Here is a 14,228-nt window from a genome sequence, read left to right on the forward strand (position 1 = left end):
GTTTAATTTTAGTAAACCTTCTTAGCCAGACAATGAGATGTCCCTCATTTTTCTGAGGGATAAAAGAGTGAACAAAATACATGAACAGGCATGAAAATTCCTTGCGGGAATTTTTCACGCTCGTTTGCATATCTTGCCTACTGTAGCTCACCTTCCTTATGGGTGGCAATTTTCATGCACTCTCTACAAATCAGTATTGTCTACTTCTATTCTTTACTTTCTCCTTTAAAATTTCACTTCCTTAAATTGCATTTAAAGGTTGTATAAATTTAAAAATTTAAGATTACTACAATGTTGATGACAAAAAAGATGAAATGTCTTTAGTTGATTTTCAAAACAATTTTCCCTCCTAGTAAAGTATTTTTTAGAAATTTGAAGGTAAATCTAAATTGAAGGCTTGGCTTAAAGTTGTCGAGAGCCTAAGAAGATGTCATGTCAAAATCAGGGCGAAAATAAAGTCAAACTAAAGGGAGATCCACCTTCCCCCTCTTGACACCGATAGCGAAAGTAACCTGATAATGTTCTGCCGCCTCCTGGAATAATCAGCTTGTAGAATTAACAAAGCTAAATTTGCTTGAAAATAAGCAATTAGGTCAGAAATAAGCCCAAGTATAAAAGACAAGAAAGGGAAGCCCGCGTCCGCCATCTTGAATAAGTTTCTTATATTGCGCGGAGTAGATTGGAACTGATAGTGTGTCCTCAGCGTTTTCGTTTCCGTTTTCGTTTTCGTCGGACACGTGTGGACGGAAGCCGTATCCGTAAAGAAAAAGTTGCGTTTTCATAAGAAAACAGATACGTGTGGACAGGGCCTAAATTTGATAACAGCGTAATTTTCCTTTAACTTTCAAAGCGACCATAATAAAAATGCTAGAATGATCCTAAATGCCAATTCGTAAAGTGAATAGAGCAATGTGAAGGGTAGTATCTTGGTATTTCATCTACAGGCGAAATAGTAAATGGTAAATACACCCAGTGAACAGAACGACAGCAAAGTGCATAATCTCATTCACATTCCTTGACATCTTGGCATAGAGCGTTTTCACATGATGTCAAGGTGGCCATATTTCTGTTCCAAAACATGGGTTACTTTCTTCATATATAGTATTTTATGCTGCTGTTCCATTTTTACTTATTCCTCCACGATTAGTATCTAAGTTTGTATGGAAACTGGCGGAAGAAATAGGCCTGCAAATTGGCATCAAAGCGCTTTCCTTCCTCGGTTCTCCGGCCAACGGCAGAGAAAGCAACGCCAAATATTCCCGACTTTACACAAATCGAAACCTAACCGGGAAACAATATATCATTGATCTGTAATTTTGAGAAGGATCAATGTAGTATCGAACTTAACCGTGCACAACGTAAAGGTTCTGTAACCGGACACTACTCGCATATTTTGAAATCGCAAAATCCTGCAAGAAAACTTGGTACATGTGCAATGACGGGACTTTGTTTCTTCAAGACATTTTATCTTTAATGGACATTTTTTTAATTCTCATGACTCAGTAATGTGCAAACTAATAACTGCGATTCTTTAAACTAGGTAATTACAATGTTCATCAGGGATGAGTTACAATCTACCGTCTAACGTTATACGAGTAACTAGGTGCAAATCGTAGCTAACCAAAAGAAGAAATATTTAAAAATACGAATAACTATGAGTAATTTGAATTTTTGAATGAAGCTGGCATTACCTAATTTTCTACAATAACATGCATTGTTTTTAATGTGTACAAATCTATGGATTCATTCTGCAAACACATTTTTCCAATAATCAATATGTATAAAACCATACGCCCAGGTGCGGATCTAGTGGGAGTGTGAAGGGGTGCGCACCCTCCCCCCCCCCTCCCTTGCTGAGATGACCTACGCCTTTCTAATACAACAGGTATTCTGCAAAATATGGAGATATATATGATATGTGTTCTCAGCAGTTCACATCATATTATTAGGGACCTTAAGCAACGACGACGACGACGACAACAACAACGTCAAAAAAAACGATTGGTTTTACGAGCAAAACAACTGCTCTGCACGTGCATCACGCTTTTTAGTACATTTCTTTGACGTCCACTGCACGACTACGACGTGAAAACCTCCCAATGGGACGTTTTGTGGGGGACGTGGACATACTACCACACATTTTCCCTTCTCTATTTGAACATGGACAAAGCCCTTAAGAATTCAACTCCACTGACGAAAAGTCCCCTACATTTGAATAATTGAGCGGTTCCAAATAGACGCGATAAAGTTTGAAAGGACCCAAATTCATTTTTTTAGTAATGTTTTCACTGCCGTTGTCGTCGTCGTTGCTTAAGGTCCCTAATGCACTGTATTCGCTTTTGAAATTTGTTTAAAACTTGAAGAGTACTTGAAGCTACTTACTTAAAGCCACACGGAAAGGAAAAAAGTCGCAACAAGAATTTGAGGTCACACCAGCGAATCGAACTCAGACATTTTCGCATTCGCCATTTGCACATCTCTCATAATACACCTTGTTTGCCCCCCAAAATTTTGCATAACCTTTGTTTTTCATTTCTCCTGGGAATTACAGCTGTCCCAAAAGAAATTGATGACAATGTTTATGCACAATTTTGGGGGGCAAACGAGGTACATTTTGGGATAAGATAAGATTATTTATTTAATGTCAAACACACAGTGAATGGTTTACCCAGTCTCCCGAGGCGAAGGCTCATGTTAAAAGTGATTGACAATTAAAAACTAAGAATTAAGAAGGATAAAAATCTAAAACAGTTTGCGCGTATTGATAAATAGATAAATTGATAAAAATGGAAGGCTGATTAAAAATACAAATAGAAAAATCCCTAACTATGTTTAAAATACTAAAAGAGAGAAACTGAAAAAGCACACAATCTAAGAATCAATTTTAAGAAGAAATATCAAACGCAGTTATTGCATTGACATCCAGTAAAATTTTGCTTCTTTAAAAGACTACGAAAAGATACCACATCTAGTGCATTCAGTTTAAGAATGCTGGTAGTCAGTTCCAGAAACGGGATATAATAATATACGATACTGCTAGTAATAATATATGCAAGCGGCGAATAGAGAATCGCATATTAATCGACTGTGCTTATCCTTGCTCCTCCTCTGCTGGTCACTGCGCACATTTTTGATGCATTTTTCATTTAGTATAACTACTACAAACCGGCAATAGTGACTTAATACCTACTTAGTCCTAAGCCGTGATCGTTTTCAATACAGTGAGAACTTTGTGTTTTTCACTAATTTCTTCACGGTCAACAGTAGTTCCTGGGTGTAAAACTAACTCTGACAGAATTATCAAAACCCACTGGATTTCTATAGTTTCTAAAACTCACAAAAATGACATAATCTCATGCTAAAATGGAGAGGATTATAGTATCTTCACCATGACCAACTGTTTGAGCTAAAGAAAATTACTTAACAACAGAACCGAAGTATCACTGATTCAAGTTGCTACAGAACGCACTTAGCTCATCAGTTTAATGGCAACTTTTTACGCAACCAGTAGCTTACTAGCTAAAACTGGCGAATCGTCGCCAAATTAACCATTTTCGTCAAAATCACCACTTTCCTTTTGTCGTTACAATTGAGGATTCGCAAAAACCTGACAAAGTTTTCGCCGAATCCGGCGTGGAATTCTGGACACATAATAGCCGTTTTATACCAAATCAGCATATTATTTTTATTACTCTAAAATATACTTCATGTTCAAAGGACTCGAACGTTAATCGTAATCATTGCTCAGAATTTGCGTGCATTTTCTAACAAAGAACTTGTATTTCTACACTCTTGTTTCGCGCGTAGTGTACGAGTGTTCGTAAGACACGCGCCTGTCATCATCATAATAATGATAGTAGTAATAATAATTTTAAACAAGGGAGCCCAACTCGGCACGGTGGTCTCAAGTGTGGTGGTCAGTGTCCTGTCCTTCAGCATTTTGGGTTCTTTCATTTTGGAGGGGAGTATCGATAGAAGCGTGCTTCTTCAAAGTAGCCCAAGTTATAAATGCAACAATAAAATACAAAGAGGAGGTTTTAAGGAGTTCGTCTGCAGCATTAGTCTGTCCAGCAATTGAGGGCCCTGCTAGAATTACCATGATGAAAAAGGACCCCACAGCAATACATCCAAGAATACAAAAATATATAGCCATGGAGCTTTGCGAAAAAGTAAGGGGCTTAAGAAGCGCAATACCTCGGTCTTGGAGATCATAATTGTTTTGCCTGTTGTCATCATTTGAGGCAGAACTCGAGAGAGGATTACGATAAGAAGCCTCAGACAAAGTATAAGTTCCCATTAAGAGGCCATGAAGTTTATTTTGTCGCTCTCTTATGTTATACCCGTTTGGGTAAATTACCTCCAGGTAAAAGTACACTGCGTAAGTCAATGCACCGAAAATAGAGATGATGGAGAGAGCAACAGTTAAACCCCATGACGGATTGATTCTCATTCCAATTACAAGCCAGCAACTTATATAGCATATCGTATTTCCTCCAAATGCATATAATAGGCAAAATATTGCTTTAATACCGCGTTTACAATTAACATAGGAAAATGATAAGCGGCGCATTGATGAATAAAAAACAAAGGTTTGGGAGACAGTCCATATAATTACATAAGCTAAGCAAGTTAAAAAAAAAAAATCTTCAGAAAAACGAAAAGCCAATCCACAGGCAACAATAAAATATAAAATGCATAGTACTGACAAGAAATGAATCGAAACACACGTGGCAGTTACCGTGTTTTTAATCTTCCTGCCACTTGATCTGTTATTTTTTCTCATGCCGACTATCGCCCAACTGAAAATAGTGCCAGCGAAATTTGCAAACAAACTACCTGCGAATAACATTACAGATCCTTGGTAGTCAAATATTTCAGGTTCATGACCCTCTATAACACACTGAGCTGTGTTCAAAGATGGATCCCGAATATCCGGACTTACAGCCAGATCTTGCAGCTGTAGATCAACAAAAAGAAAAGTTACAGTGATTTGTGTTCATTATTAATAAGGATATTATTATTAGCTTTTATTGATTGTCATAATTTTCATTATTATTATCCCCGCCACACGTCGCCCACCACCTGTCACCCATCACCCGACATCCGTCACCCGCCACCCTGGGAGAAGTCCTGCCGCATTAATATTTCCTGAACGAGCTTTCTATGTACTATGGCTTTCGTCATGCCGCCAATCTTATCCCCAGTTTCCACAGTCTCCACTAGGACCGCCTGGGACTATGACTTCCCTCTTGGCGCACGCACACAAAAAAAGAAAAAAGAAATGGTTGCATTTTTAGAGTCTCGCAGCTAACGTATGCGGGACTAAATAGCCGAATTGTAGAAAGTGAACGGAACAAATGCAAGAATATTAAAAAATGTATATGTATGCTCGGTGGATGTGTTCTGCGTTTTGAGGAGTATCTGCAAGGAACCAACACCTGTTCAAGTGTCAGCATGAGCATGATGATTCTGAAACTGTGCCGATTGACAGGAAAATGTTTTGAAGAAACGCTACGAGGTGGTAATGATGTTAAAACCTAGAAATATTTTAAATGAATAATAAAACAGCCATTGATTTTGGCTTTCGTTTGATATGAACAATTATGTAGTTCTCGGAGTCGAGGCTGTTTTAATTTCCACATCAGCCACCCAGCTCCTCGATCTGCATAATTGTTCAGCGATATTTGCACAATTCTGATTGGCTGAAAGCACACGCATAATTCACCATAACCAGTTACTGATTACCAAATTTGGAAGAATTTTGTGTTTAACGAGGAAATGACGTCAAAAATGTAGCCCGCTACAGGTTAATGCACCGTTAACCGAGAAGACCTGGGGACGAGGTTGAGTTGTTTTAGTTGTGAAAACAAAAATGGCGGACACCTCACTCGTTTCAAGAGTAAGAACTACAGCTGCAACTAGGCGAAATAATAGCTAAAAACATAGCAGAAACAGCAAGATAACAACACGGAGGTCGACATCTGCTATTTGGAGAATATTTGCGGAGCTGGACAAACCTAAACGTACACTATCGGAGATGAACTTGACATCGATGCAGGTAAGAATGTTTTAGCTATGTCTTTAATCTAGGAATTGTTTTGAGTGAATAATAAATCAATTAGTGAATTCGGCTTTCGTAGGATATGAAGAATTAAGCAGATCTCGGAGGGTGTTATCCACCGAGGCCGAAGGCTGAGGTTGATAACACCCTCCGAGATCTGCTTAATTCTTCATATCCTACGAAAGCCGAATTCATTGATTGCTAATTTATTATTCATTTAAAATATTTCCCCGTTTCTGATTGGTTAAAACCACACGCATAATTTACCATATTAAACCGATGACGTCAAAATGACGTCAAAAATGCAGCCTTTTGCAGGTTATTGAACCGTTAATTTGTTAAAGTAGACCAAAATGTTCAAAAACCGCTAACAAAAGCGCCTCGAAACATACCAATCAAATCCTTCTTTCTAACAATCGGCTGCAGATATCTCCACGGTCTTTCACACACGTTTTTAAAAAGATTGAAACTACTATGAGGTGAAATTGCATGTAAAAAGCGCTTCATTTTCTACAGATAACAGCCGAACATCAAGAGTATCCATTTTTTACCGTATTTCTAACCACAAAATCTTTATCCCAAAATATCAGATTTCCCTTAAACTTCACGAACATCGAGGCCGCTATTGGAGGAAAAAGCTCCCGTGAATGATTTTGGAAGAACAGTTCCCAGTGCCGAGAAATACTTCTGTAAGTAAAATAGGTAATAGCGTCATTTCGTTGCTATGACAACTCCGATGTCATTGCAACCCTGATCATAAAAGATTTTCATCTTTATCTAATACAACTGTGGTGGCAATTTTTCCAAAACTTTGTTTATGGCGACGTAGTTTATGCTCAAACTTGGGAGGTATTGGCCTTGAAAAACTGTATCGAGCCACCTTAATCGAACTCACTGAAAAGGTCCAGTTCGATCGATTATGTTCGTTTACCGAACCAATCGAACAACAATCCGACTGATTGGGTCCGATTGAGTTCGATTAATCTTTGGTTCAGTTTCGTTCAATTAGCTGCCCCAAGTTAAAAAGAGTTTTACTTTCCCGTTCGCAAACGTAAACGTTTTTATCATCTCATCAAAGATGCAAGGTGAGGATATCTTTTTAGGACAAAACGATTTAGGTAAGATTTTTATCTTGCTCAATAGTTTGGAGAAATCGGGTTTCAGAGAAAAAAGAAAAAAAAACTCGTTACGCTGTTTCTCGTTACGCCGTTACCCGTTACGCCGTTATAGGGTTTACTAACAACCCTTACCTTCGTCGATGTTAAGTTCACCTCGATAGTGCATGTATAGAAGATAATAAAGGGCTGTTCAGGTCGGGAAATATACTCCAAATACCGCAGATGTTGTCCATCGAGTTGTCTTCTTGCTATGTTTTCAAACAAAAGTTCGTCTTGAAACGAGTAAAATGTTCCGCCGACTGTTCGGACATTTTTCTTTTCACAACCAAACTTAACCTCGTCCCCAGGTCTTCTTGGTTTTAATTAACAGTGCATTAACCTGCAACTGTGCAGCACTTTTGACGTCATCGGTTGATTAATTGGAAATTCTACCAAATTTGGTCAACAGTAGCTGGTTATGGTGAATTATGCGCGTGCTTCTAGCTAATTAGAAACTGCGAAACGTTTTGAATGAATAATAATAACTGTTAAGCAATTTTCGCAGCACAGTCCTGGGGGTACTCCCTTATATAAGCTGTATAGGTATGTGCCGCCCCATCGGGTTTTTTGGTGTTTTTGCGCCGTTTTGGTATGAAAACGCCGGTACACTTTGCCCATTTTAGTCTGGGATCGGGTATGGTTCTTGAGGGAACTACGGGAGTGTATGAACCAACCTCGTTCCCAGGGTTCTCTCCTACCCGCCCTACGGAGCTCCGTAGGGCAGGTAGGAGAAAACCCTGGGAACGAGGTTGTGTATGAACGTGGTTTATCGTTCAATTCAAAACCAGTAAGAAAGAAAGAGAGATGTGCCAATTCGAAATTGCGGATTTGAAGAATTTTTTGTTTGCGCTCTAATCTAACTAATGATAACATAATTTCTGCCTAAAGGCCAGGTCTGAAGACGGGTATGGATTTTAGAGGTCTGGGCCGGGTTGTTTGAAGCTGGGTTCCGGGTTAAGATAACTCAGTCGATAACCCAGGGTTAGTGCGAAATTTTGGAGATTTGGAGATTTGGAGAACCGGGCGGCACGCCCCACCAAGAATGCCCAGGATAACCCCCCTTCCCCCACCACCCCCGCAAAAGTACAGGGCGACCTTTACTTATTCGGACAAAATCTGCACTTACTTCAAATACTGCCCTTGTAAGAAATCCTTGTATCATTTCCTCTCTTTTCTCTATGTTCTCTGATAAGTGGCAACAAAATGCAGGAATTTGTACGTCGAGCTCTTGTGTTCTAGACGTCACAATAATGGAGCCAAGAGACAATATTTCAAGCAGCCATCCAGGAACATTACAAAACAGACAGTGTATACTCCAGAGAAACTGTGCTGGTGTAGAGTTGTGTGTTTTATTGGGTCCATAAACATTTACTCTGACAAGAAATGATGGCTTTCCTCCTTCAGGATACAAGGCATGGGATATGTTAAAACTGTTCTCATTCTTTGTTAAGCTTTTGTAGACGTGCTCATATGTTAAACTGCAAGACGTTGAATTGGTGGAATTCATGCAGTGTTTGATGACATCTGCATTCTCATTGTCCGCAGCGAAAGACAGCATGATGAGAAGGAAGTAACACCAAATAATGAGCTCAAAATTTTGCACTATGTGCATGGTTGTAATTTCTCTCTTCAGTTCACTGAAAACTTCTCAGAAATGCTGAATAAAAAAGAAACAACATTACTTTAAGCATCAATCTCAATTAAATGTAAAGGCGTGAAAGCGACATTAAGTCGAACGATCAAGGTCTGCAGTGACGGAGGTGAAAAAAGCCCTTCTCCCTGGAATATACTGCTCAATCTTACCTTTAATGGTTTTTAAGAGCCCTTCGAGCAAAAATCTGGAAGACTTCAAAACAGAAATCGTGTTTTAAACTGAGTATTTAATAATGCAGCACAAAGTTTGTAACCAGATACCTTGGCGTGGTGCGGAGCAACCTTTGCCGATGTTTTAAAATATGTAGATCCTTTACAACGCTGTAAATGATGTGGTTCGTGGGAACCTTATATTCAGCTGTAGCGTAGCCTTTAGGAAAACATTAAATCGCTTATCTTCTGGCGGTACGAAGCTCTCGCAAACAGTTAATACTGAAGACTATGGATAATGAATAGAGACTGAATAGATTTCCTCGAATTTCGACTTCCGGCTGACCTCTGGCTTCAGATCTAGACTCGTGCCTAGTCGCTGTTCGTGAAAGCTTAAGAAACGATAGCTCAGAATTGCGTATGAAATTTATAATAGAAAAACAAGGGTAAACACATTTCTCCTTTGAAAATGTAGAAAAATTCTTAATCAACAGATTCTAGATCTACAATGCTACGAATTATTTTACAACTCAGTTGTAAAACGCAGTTAATGGAAAGTGACGCCCTCAATTAGCAACATGTAACGCAACGTTTTGCCAGCCCTTATCACATCTGCTGGAGTTTTACTCGTAGTAGGTAAAATTACTGAGTGGCACGTAAATTTACTTCCACAGTTGGGAAATTACGGATACAATAGAAATCCTTGTTTATGGTGCAGTCGGGGCTAGTTTCTAATGTATCGCTCTTTTTGTCTGGCTAGTAAAAATAAATCTCCTCATGCACATCTCGTGGAGCACTTCAAGTGCACGTTCTATTCGATAGTACAGTATTTTTCATTGGCTTACCCTCAGATAGCAGGTCAACTACAAAAAGCCTAGTAAAAATCCTGTGTCTCATTCGGAGCTGTATTGCTAAGTTGTAATAGTTCAACCGTCCTAAAGTCTTGTAATTCCCACCCTTCCCTTCCTTTGGAGGTTTTGTTGTCGTTCTCAATAAACACGGGCTCACCGCTTCTTTCTTCCTTGATTTTCTTTCGGTTTAAGTCTCACGGCGACTTCCCGGCTTTGGTATTTTAACGAAAACTTGTATATTTGATTGTATTCCAGTACCTACCGGCCGATAAGTCAAGTTCCTAGAACGGAATAATTGCCTACACCGTTCCATTAAGTTGCACAATGCTGGCCGAAGGTTTGAGCTCCTAGTACCGTGGAGTGTTAGGCCGTATTAAGTTTGTTTCTTTTGATAGGCTTGGATAAATTCTGCCGGCAGAATAAGGCATTTTCGCGCAGAATTTGAGCAGAATAAGAGAAAATCAGTGGCACTAATGATATGCATAACGGTTGTAAGAAAAATTTAAAACGAAATAAAAAGCAAATGGAAAACCTTGTGATTAATTTCATTATAATATTTAATAGCTACAACGCACTCACATTAAAAGTAAGATGAATTACAATTTAGCTACGCATAATGAATATCTTATTAGGCTCAGGCTCCTTTCTAAATTTGCGAAAATAAAAACCGCCAGAAGGGCCGAAGTTTTTTTCGGATACCGAGCAGAATTCCAGCAGAGTAAGGGTGTCCGAGCAGAATTTTGAACAGAATAAGAGATTTTTACGAAAACTGCCGGCAGGCAGAATAAGCCATTTTACAAGCAGAATTTATCCAAGCCTATCTTTTTTGCCCGATCCAGCGCGCGTACAATTGCGCCGGGTAGATAAGTAAGGCTTTATGGTCACGCTATGGAACTCGTCCGCCACGCCGATCGCGGTCCTTTGCGCCATATTTTTTGTTGCCGTGTTTTTATAAGTCCTTAATTTTAGCCTAGCTAAAAGAACTGCGACTAATTAAACTAAATTATCTAACAACTGTACTCAACAAAACTATGCTTCTGGCGAATACCGTAAAATTCCGAAAATAAGCCCCGGGGCTTACATTTTTCAAAGGCCCTTTTTGAGGGGCTTATTTTTTGAGGGGCTTGTATTCGGAGGGGCTTATCTTCCGACGGAAATTTGCGTTTCAAAATCGATTGGGCTAGTAATATAGTTGGAAGTAAATTTACCGTTTTTGCTTTGTTTTAATTTACTTTGTATTTGAGGCCAATTTTCCAAGTACAAACCCCCGAGAGGCTTATATTTGGAGGGGCGATTTAACGGAGGGTTTTTTGCGTTACCGGTTTGGGGGGCTTATATTTGGAGGGGCATATTTTCGGAATTTTACGGTATATCACCTCAGCCATACTTGAAGGCTATCGAGTCCATCCATTGATACGTCTAGGTCGTGTGCACATCAATATCGTTTTTCCCTGATGATGCCGTTGATCGACGAAAGCTTGGATTGTTATTTTATTTTCAAGTCTGTTTAGGGCCTCGTTAGAACTATTTTTATTTTTCGTTTTTTAAAGTTTAACTTCGATGTCAGAGTCCTTACATTTAACTTGAAATTGAACAAGATACAATGCGCAACCTCTTTAATCAAGCAAGAAACTGAATAGTTGAACGACTTTGCCCTTTTTCGCTATTTCCAATTTCGCAAATTGCTATTTTCGCAATTGTCATGGGTATACTGACCGATCTAATACGGACATTGTTCATCAACGATATAAAAGATACTTGACGTTCCATTGAGTTTTGTTTAAAAAGGTGTTTTGAAATCAGTCACTATCAGACCTTTTTTATCAGTGCCGGAACCAGACCTTGAGTAGCCTGAGTATCAGGCGTTTCTGAAGGGAAAGGGGGACGAGAGAAGCGAAAAAGGGAGAGAGCGAAAGATGAGAAATCCTAACCCTAACCCTTCCTTTCTCTGCCCCCTCCCCTAGCCCCTTAGGAAGGCCTGATACTCAGGCTAGACCTTGAGATAAGCGTGGAGGGGGGCTGGGGGGGGGGGGGGGAGCGGTCTCCAAAAAAGAATTTTTGACCTCGGTTTGGTCGAGAAATAAGGGGGCCCCTCCCCTGGATTCGCCGCTGTTGATAACATAAAAACTGCAATAATTCATGGTAACGGATATGAATCAACCTCCGTATATCTTAGGAAAGGGTTTACAAAAACTCCTAACAGCTTAGACGAACGCAACGGTTATCCGTAAACATTTTAGCCACACCCGAAAAAACTTGTATCGTCCGGGTGAACGTAGTCCTGAATCAGGACTGTTGTTGTTGACAGTGACTGACTTTTTCGACAACTTGTTTTGGATGTTTTCCCTCGACTTGTTTAAAAGATTTGTTATATTATTATGTATATAACCTCTACTCGCCTCGACTATAGCTGTCGCTAACTACGGGAATCCCGAAATATTTGTTCTTTTGGTAAAATTTGTTGAGAATTAATTAATGAACTGAACCGTGAACTGAACAGAACTGAACTACAGCAGGCGTCAAATGAACCCTAGCCACGCCCAACCTTGTCCCCAGGCTTTTTCCCCCCATTTTCTTAGTTTTCTTCGCAGATTGGTCCAATTCTAATTTTACCAAGAACGTCCCCACTCCTTTCACAAGGAGTGGGCCTCCTTATTGGTAGCTGAGCTTTGCACCAACTACCAACTACCTCGGGCTAAGGGTGGATGGGTATATGTATGGTGTCATTGAGTTGGAACAAGTAGCGTGACGAAGTCGGGAAAGAAGGCAAATCGCCTGCTTGCCGTTTAACAACGCAACATTCACTCCACTCCGCTCGAAATTCAAGAATGTGCGTATCAGACCCTTGTTTGACCCTTGTGCGTCCTATAACCAAGTATTCAAGTACAGATTGGAATCCCCATACCACATAGTGAGTCGGTTCAAAGGCGAGCGGCCAGATTTCCGTGAGATTTGCGTTTTTAAAAACGATAAGACTATCAGAGATCCACAAATGTGTCTTCCTTAATTGATGAACCTAATTGGTCATCGCTGTAAGAGAGCGAAGAACATGGATTGAACTTTCACATTTTTATAAGATGCAGTATAATTTGGTCGCTTTGCCCATTCCTAGTGAATTATCTCTTAATACCTCCAGTACCAGAGGAACTGCCATAGCATGACATAAACCCTTTGATTTTTGCGCTCCCTATACCTGTGTGCTGTTTCAAAATTAGGTCGCATTTAAGACCTTAGTTATGGGTTTTTTTCATCATTTACTGCCTTCCCGATTGCCACGATTAGCCTGTGCATTTGGCAAATTTAAAACTAATTGAAGTAGATATTAAGCCCATTCGCAGGATGTAAACGGGGTGGAAAGATGTAAGCTTGTAAGCGGTGCCAAAAAATGACACTGGTCGCTCCCAGGAGTGTTTTTGCCACAACTAAAAAAACTCATGGAGTGGGGCTTAAATCAGGCTGAACTGAGTAAAACATCAGAAAATTGATCTTTATTATTATGACTTTTTTATACCTATTACCGGTTTCCTATGCATGACATACAAAATTAATTACAAACATAAATCTACTCACGGCGTTATTTTTCTAAGAATTAATTTTAGTGAGCTCTTCCAACTCAAATTATTAGCTTAGGTAAACTGAGAACTATAATCTGCAATATTGCATATCCTTGCAGCAATATCAAGCACCTTAAGTGGTAATTTCCAAATGTTACTGGAAAAGGTATGCTTTGCCAGGCTGGACAATTTCCCATTTAGTAGGAGAGCAATACTTTCATTATTACTAAAATTATGGCTTTCATCTACAATTCGTGATATTAATTACAACTTTGGTCCGTTGAGTCAGTTGACATGTTGTGCTCAACTTCCTTTTTCTTCTCTCTTTCAATGTTGGCTTCAAAACTGGAAAAATCCACTGAAAAAAAACTTTACCTAACAACCATGGAAAGGAGGAAGGGAGGAACCAGGACTGTGTAACCCTTGTTATAATTTGGTAACCAACAGTAAATAAATTAAATTTGCCAATAATTGCCCTTAATGTACAGTGATAAAAGCAGTAAATTTTGTTTGATAGTAAATTAAAATTCAAACAAAAAAAATGTCTTACAGTCAACCTATAAATGTTTATGTGACCCCCAATTTTTCAAAAAATTAGTTATATAGCATATCAAACATAGAATTCAAAATTATGCCTTTACCCAGCCTAGTCCCCATGCGTTTTTGGCTCGGTCATTCCTGGACTCTACCATGAGCTGTGACGTCACCGAGAGATACTCGCCGAGAACGCCGTTCTCTCGCCCGCTCTCTCCCAGAGTTCGCGCGGACAATGGATCAAGAGGGAACGCCTCGGGACTAGGCT

General features: G+C 39.4%; 1 protein-coding gene across 1 annotated transcript; it reads right to left on the bottom strand.

Moving 5' to 3' along the window:
- Positions 1 to 1,474: 1,474 nt before the first annotated feature.
- On the bottom strand, positions 1,475 to 9,355 carry LOC140923679 (uncharacterized). The gene is made up of 3 exons (XM_073373752.1): positions 9,022 to 9,355; positions 8,345 to 8,875; positions 1,475 to 4,957 (listed from the first exon to the last, which is right to left on the bottom strand). The coding sequence occupies exons 2-3, from the start codon at positions 8,828 to 8,830 to the stop codon at positions 3,905 to 3,907; spliced, it is 1,539 nt and encodes a 512-aa protein (XP_073229853.1). The 5' UTR covers positions 8,831 to 8,875; positions 9,022 to 9,355; the 3' UTR covers positions 1,475 to 3,904.
- Positions 9,356 to 14,228: the final 4,873 nt, after the last annotated feature.

Source organism: Porites lutea, chromosome 13 (assembly GCF_958299795.1).
Source record: "Porites lutea chromosome 13, jaPorLute2.1, whole genome shotgun sequence".
Taxonomy (NCBI): Eukaryota; Metazoa; Cnidaria; class Anthozoa; order Scleractinia; family Poritidae; genus Porites; species Porites lutea.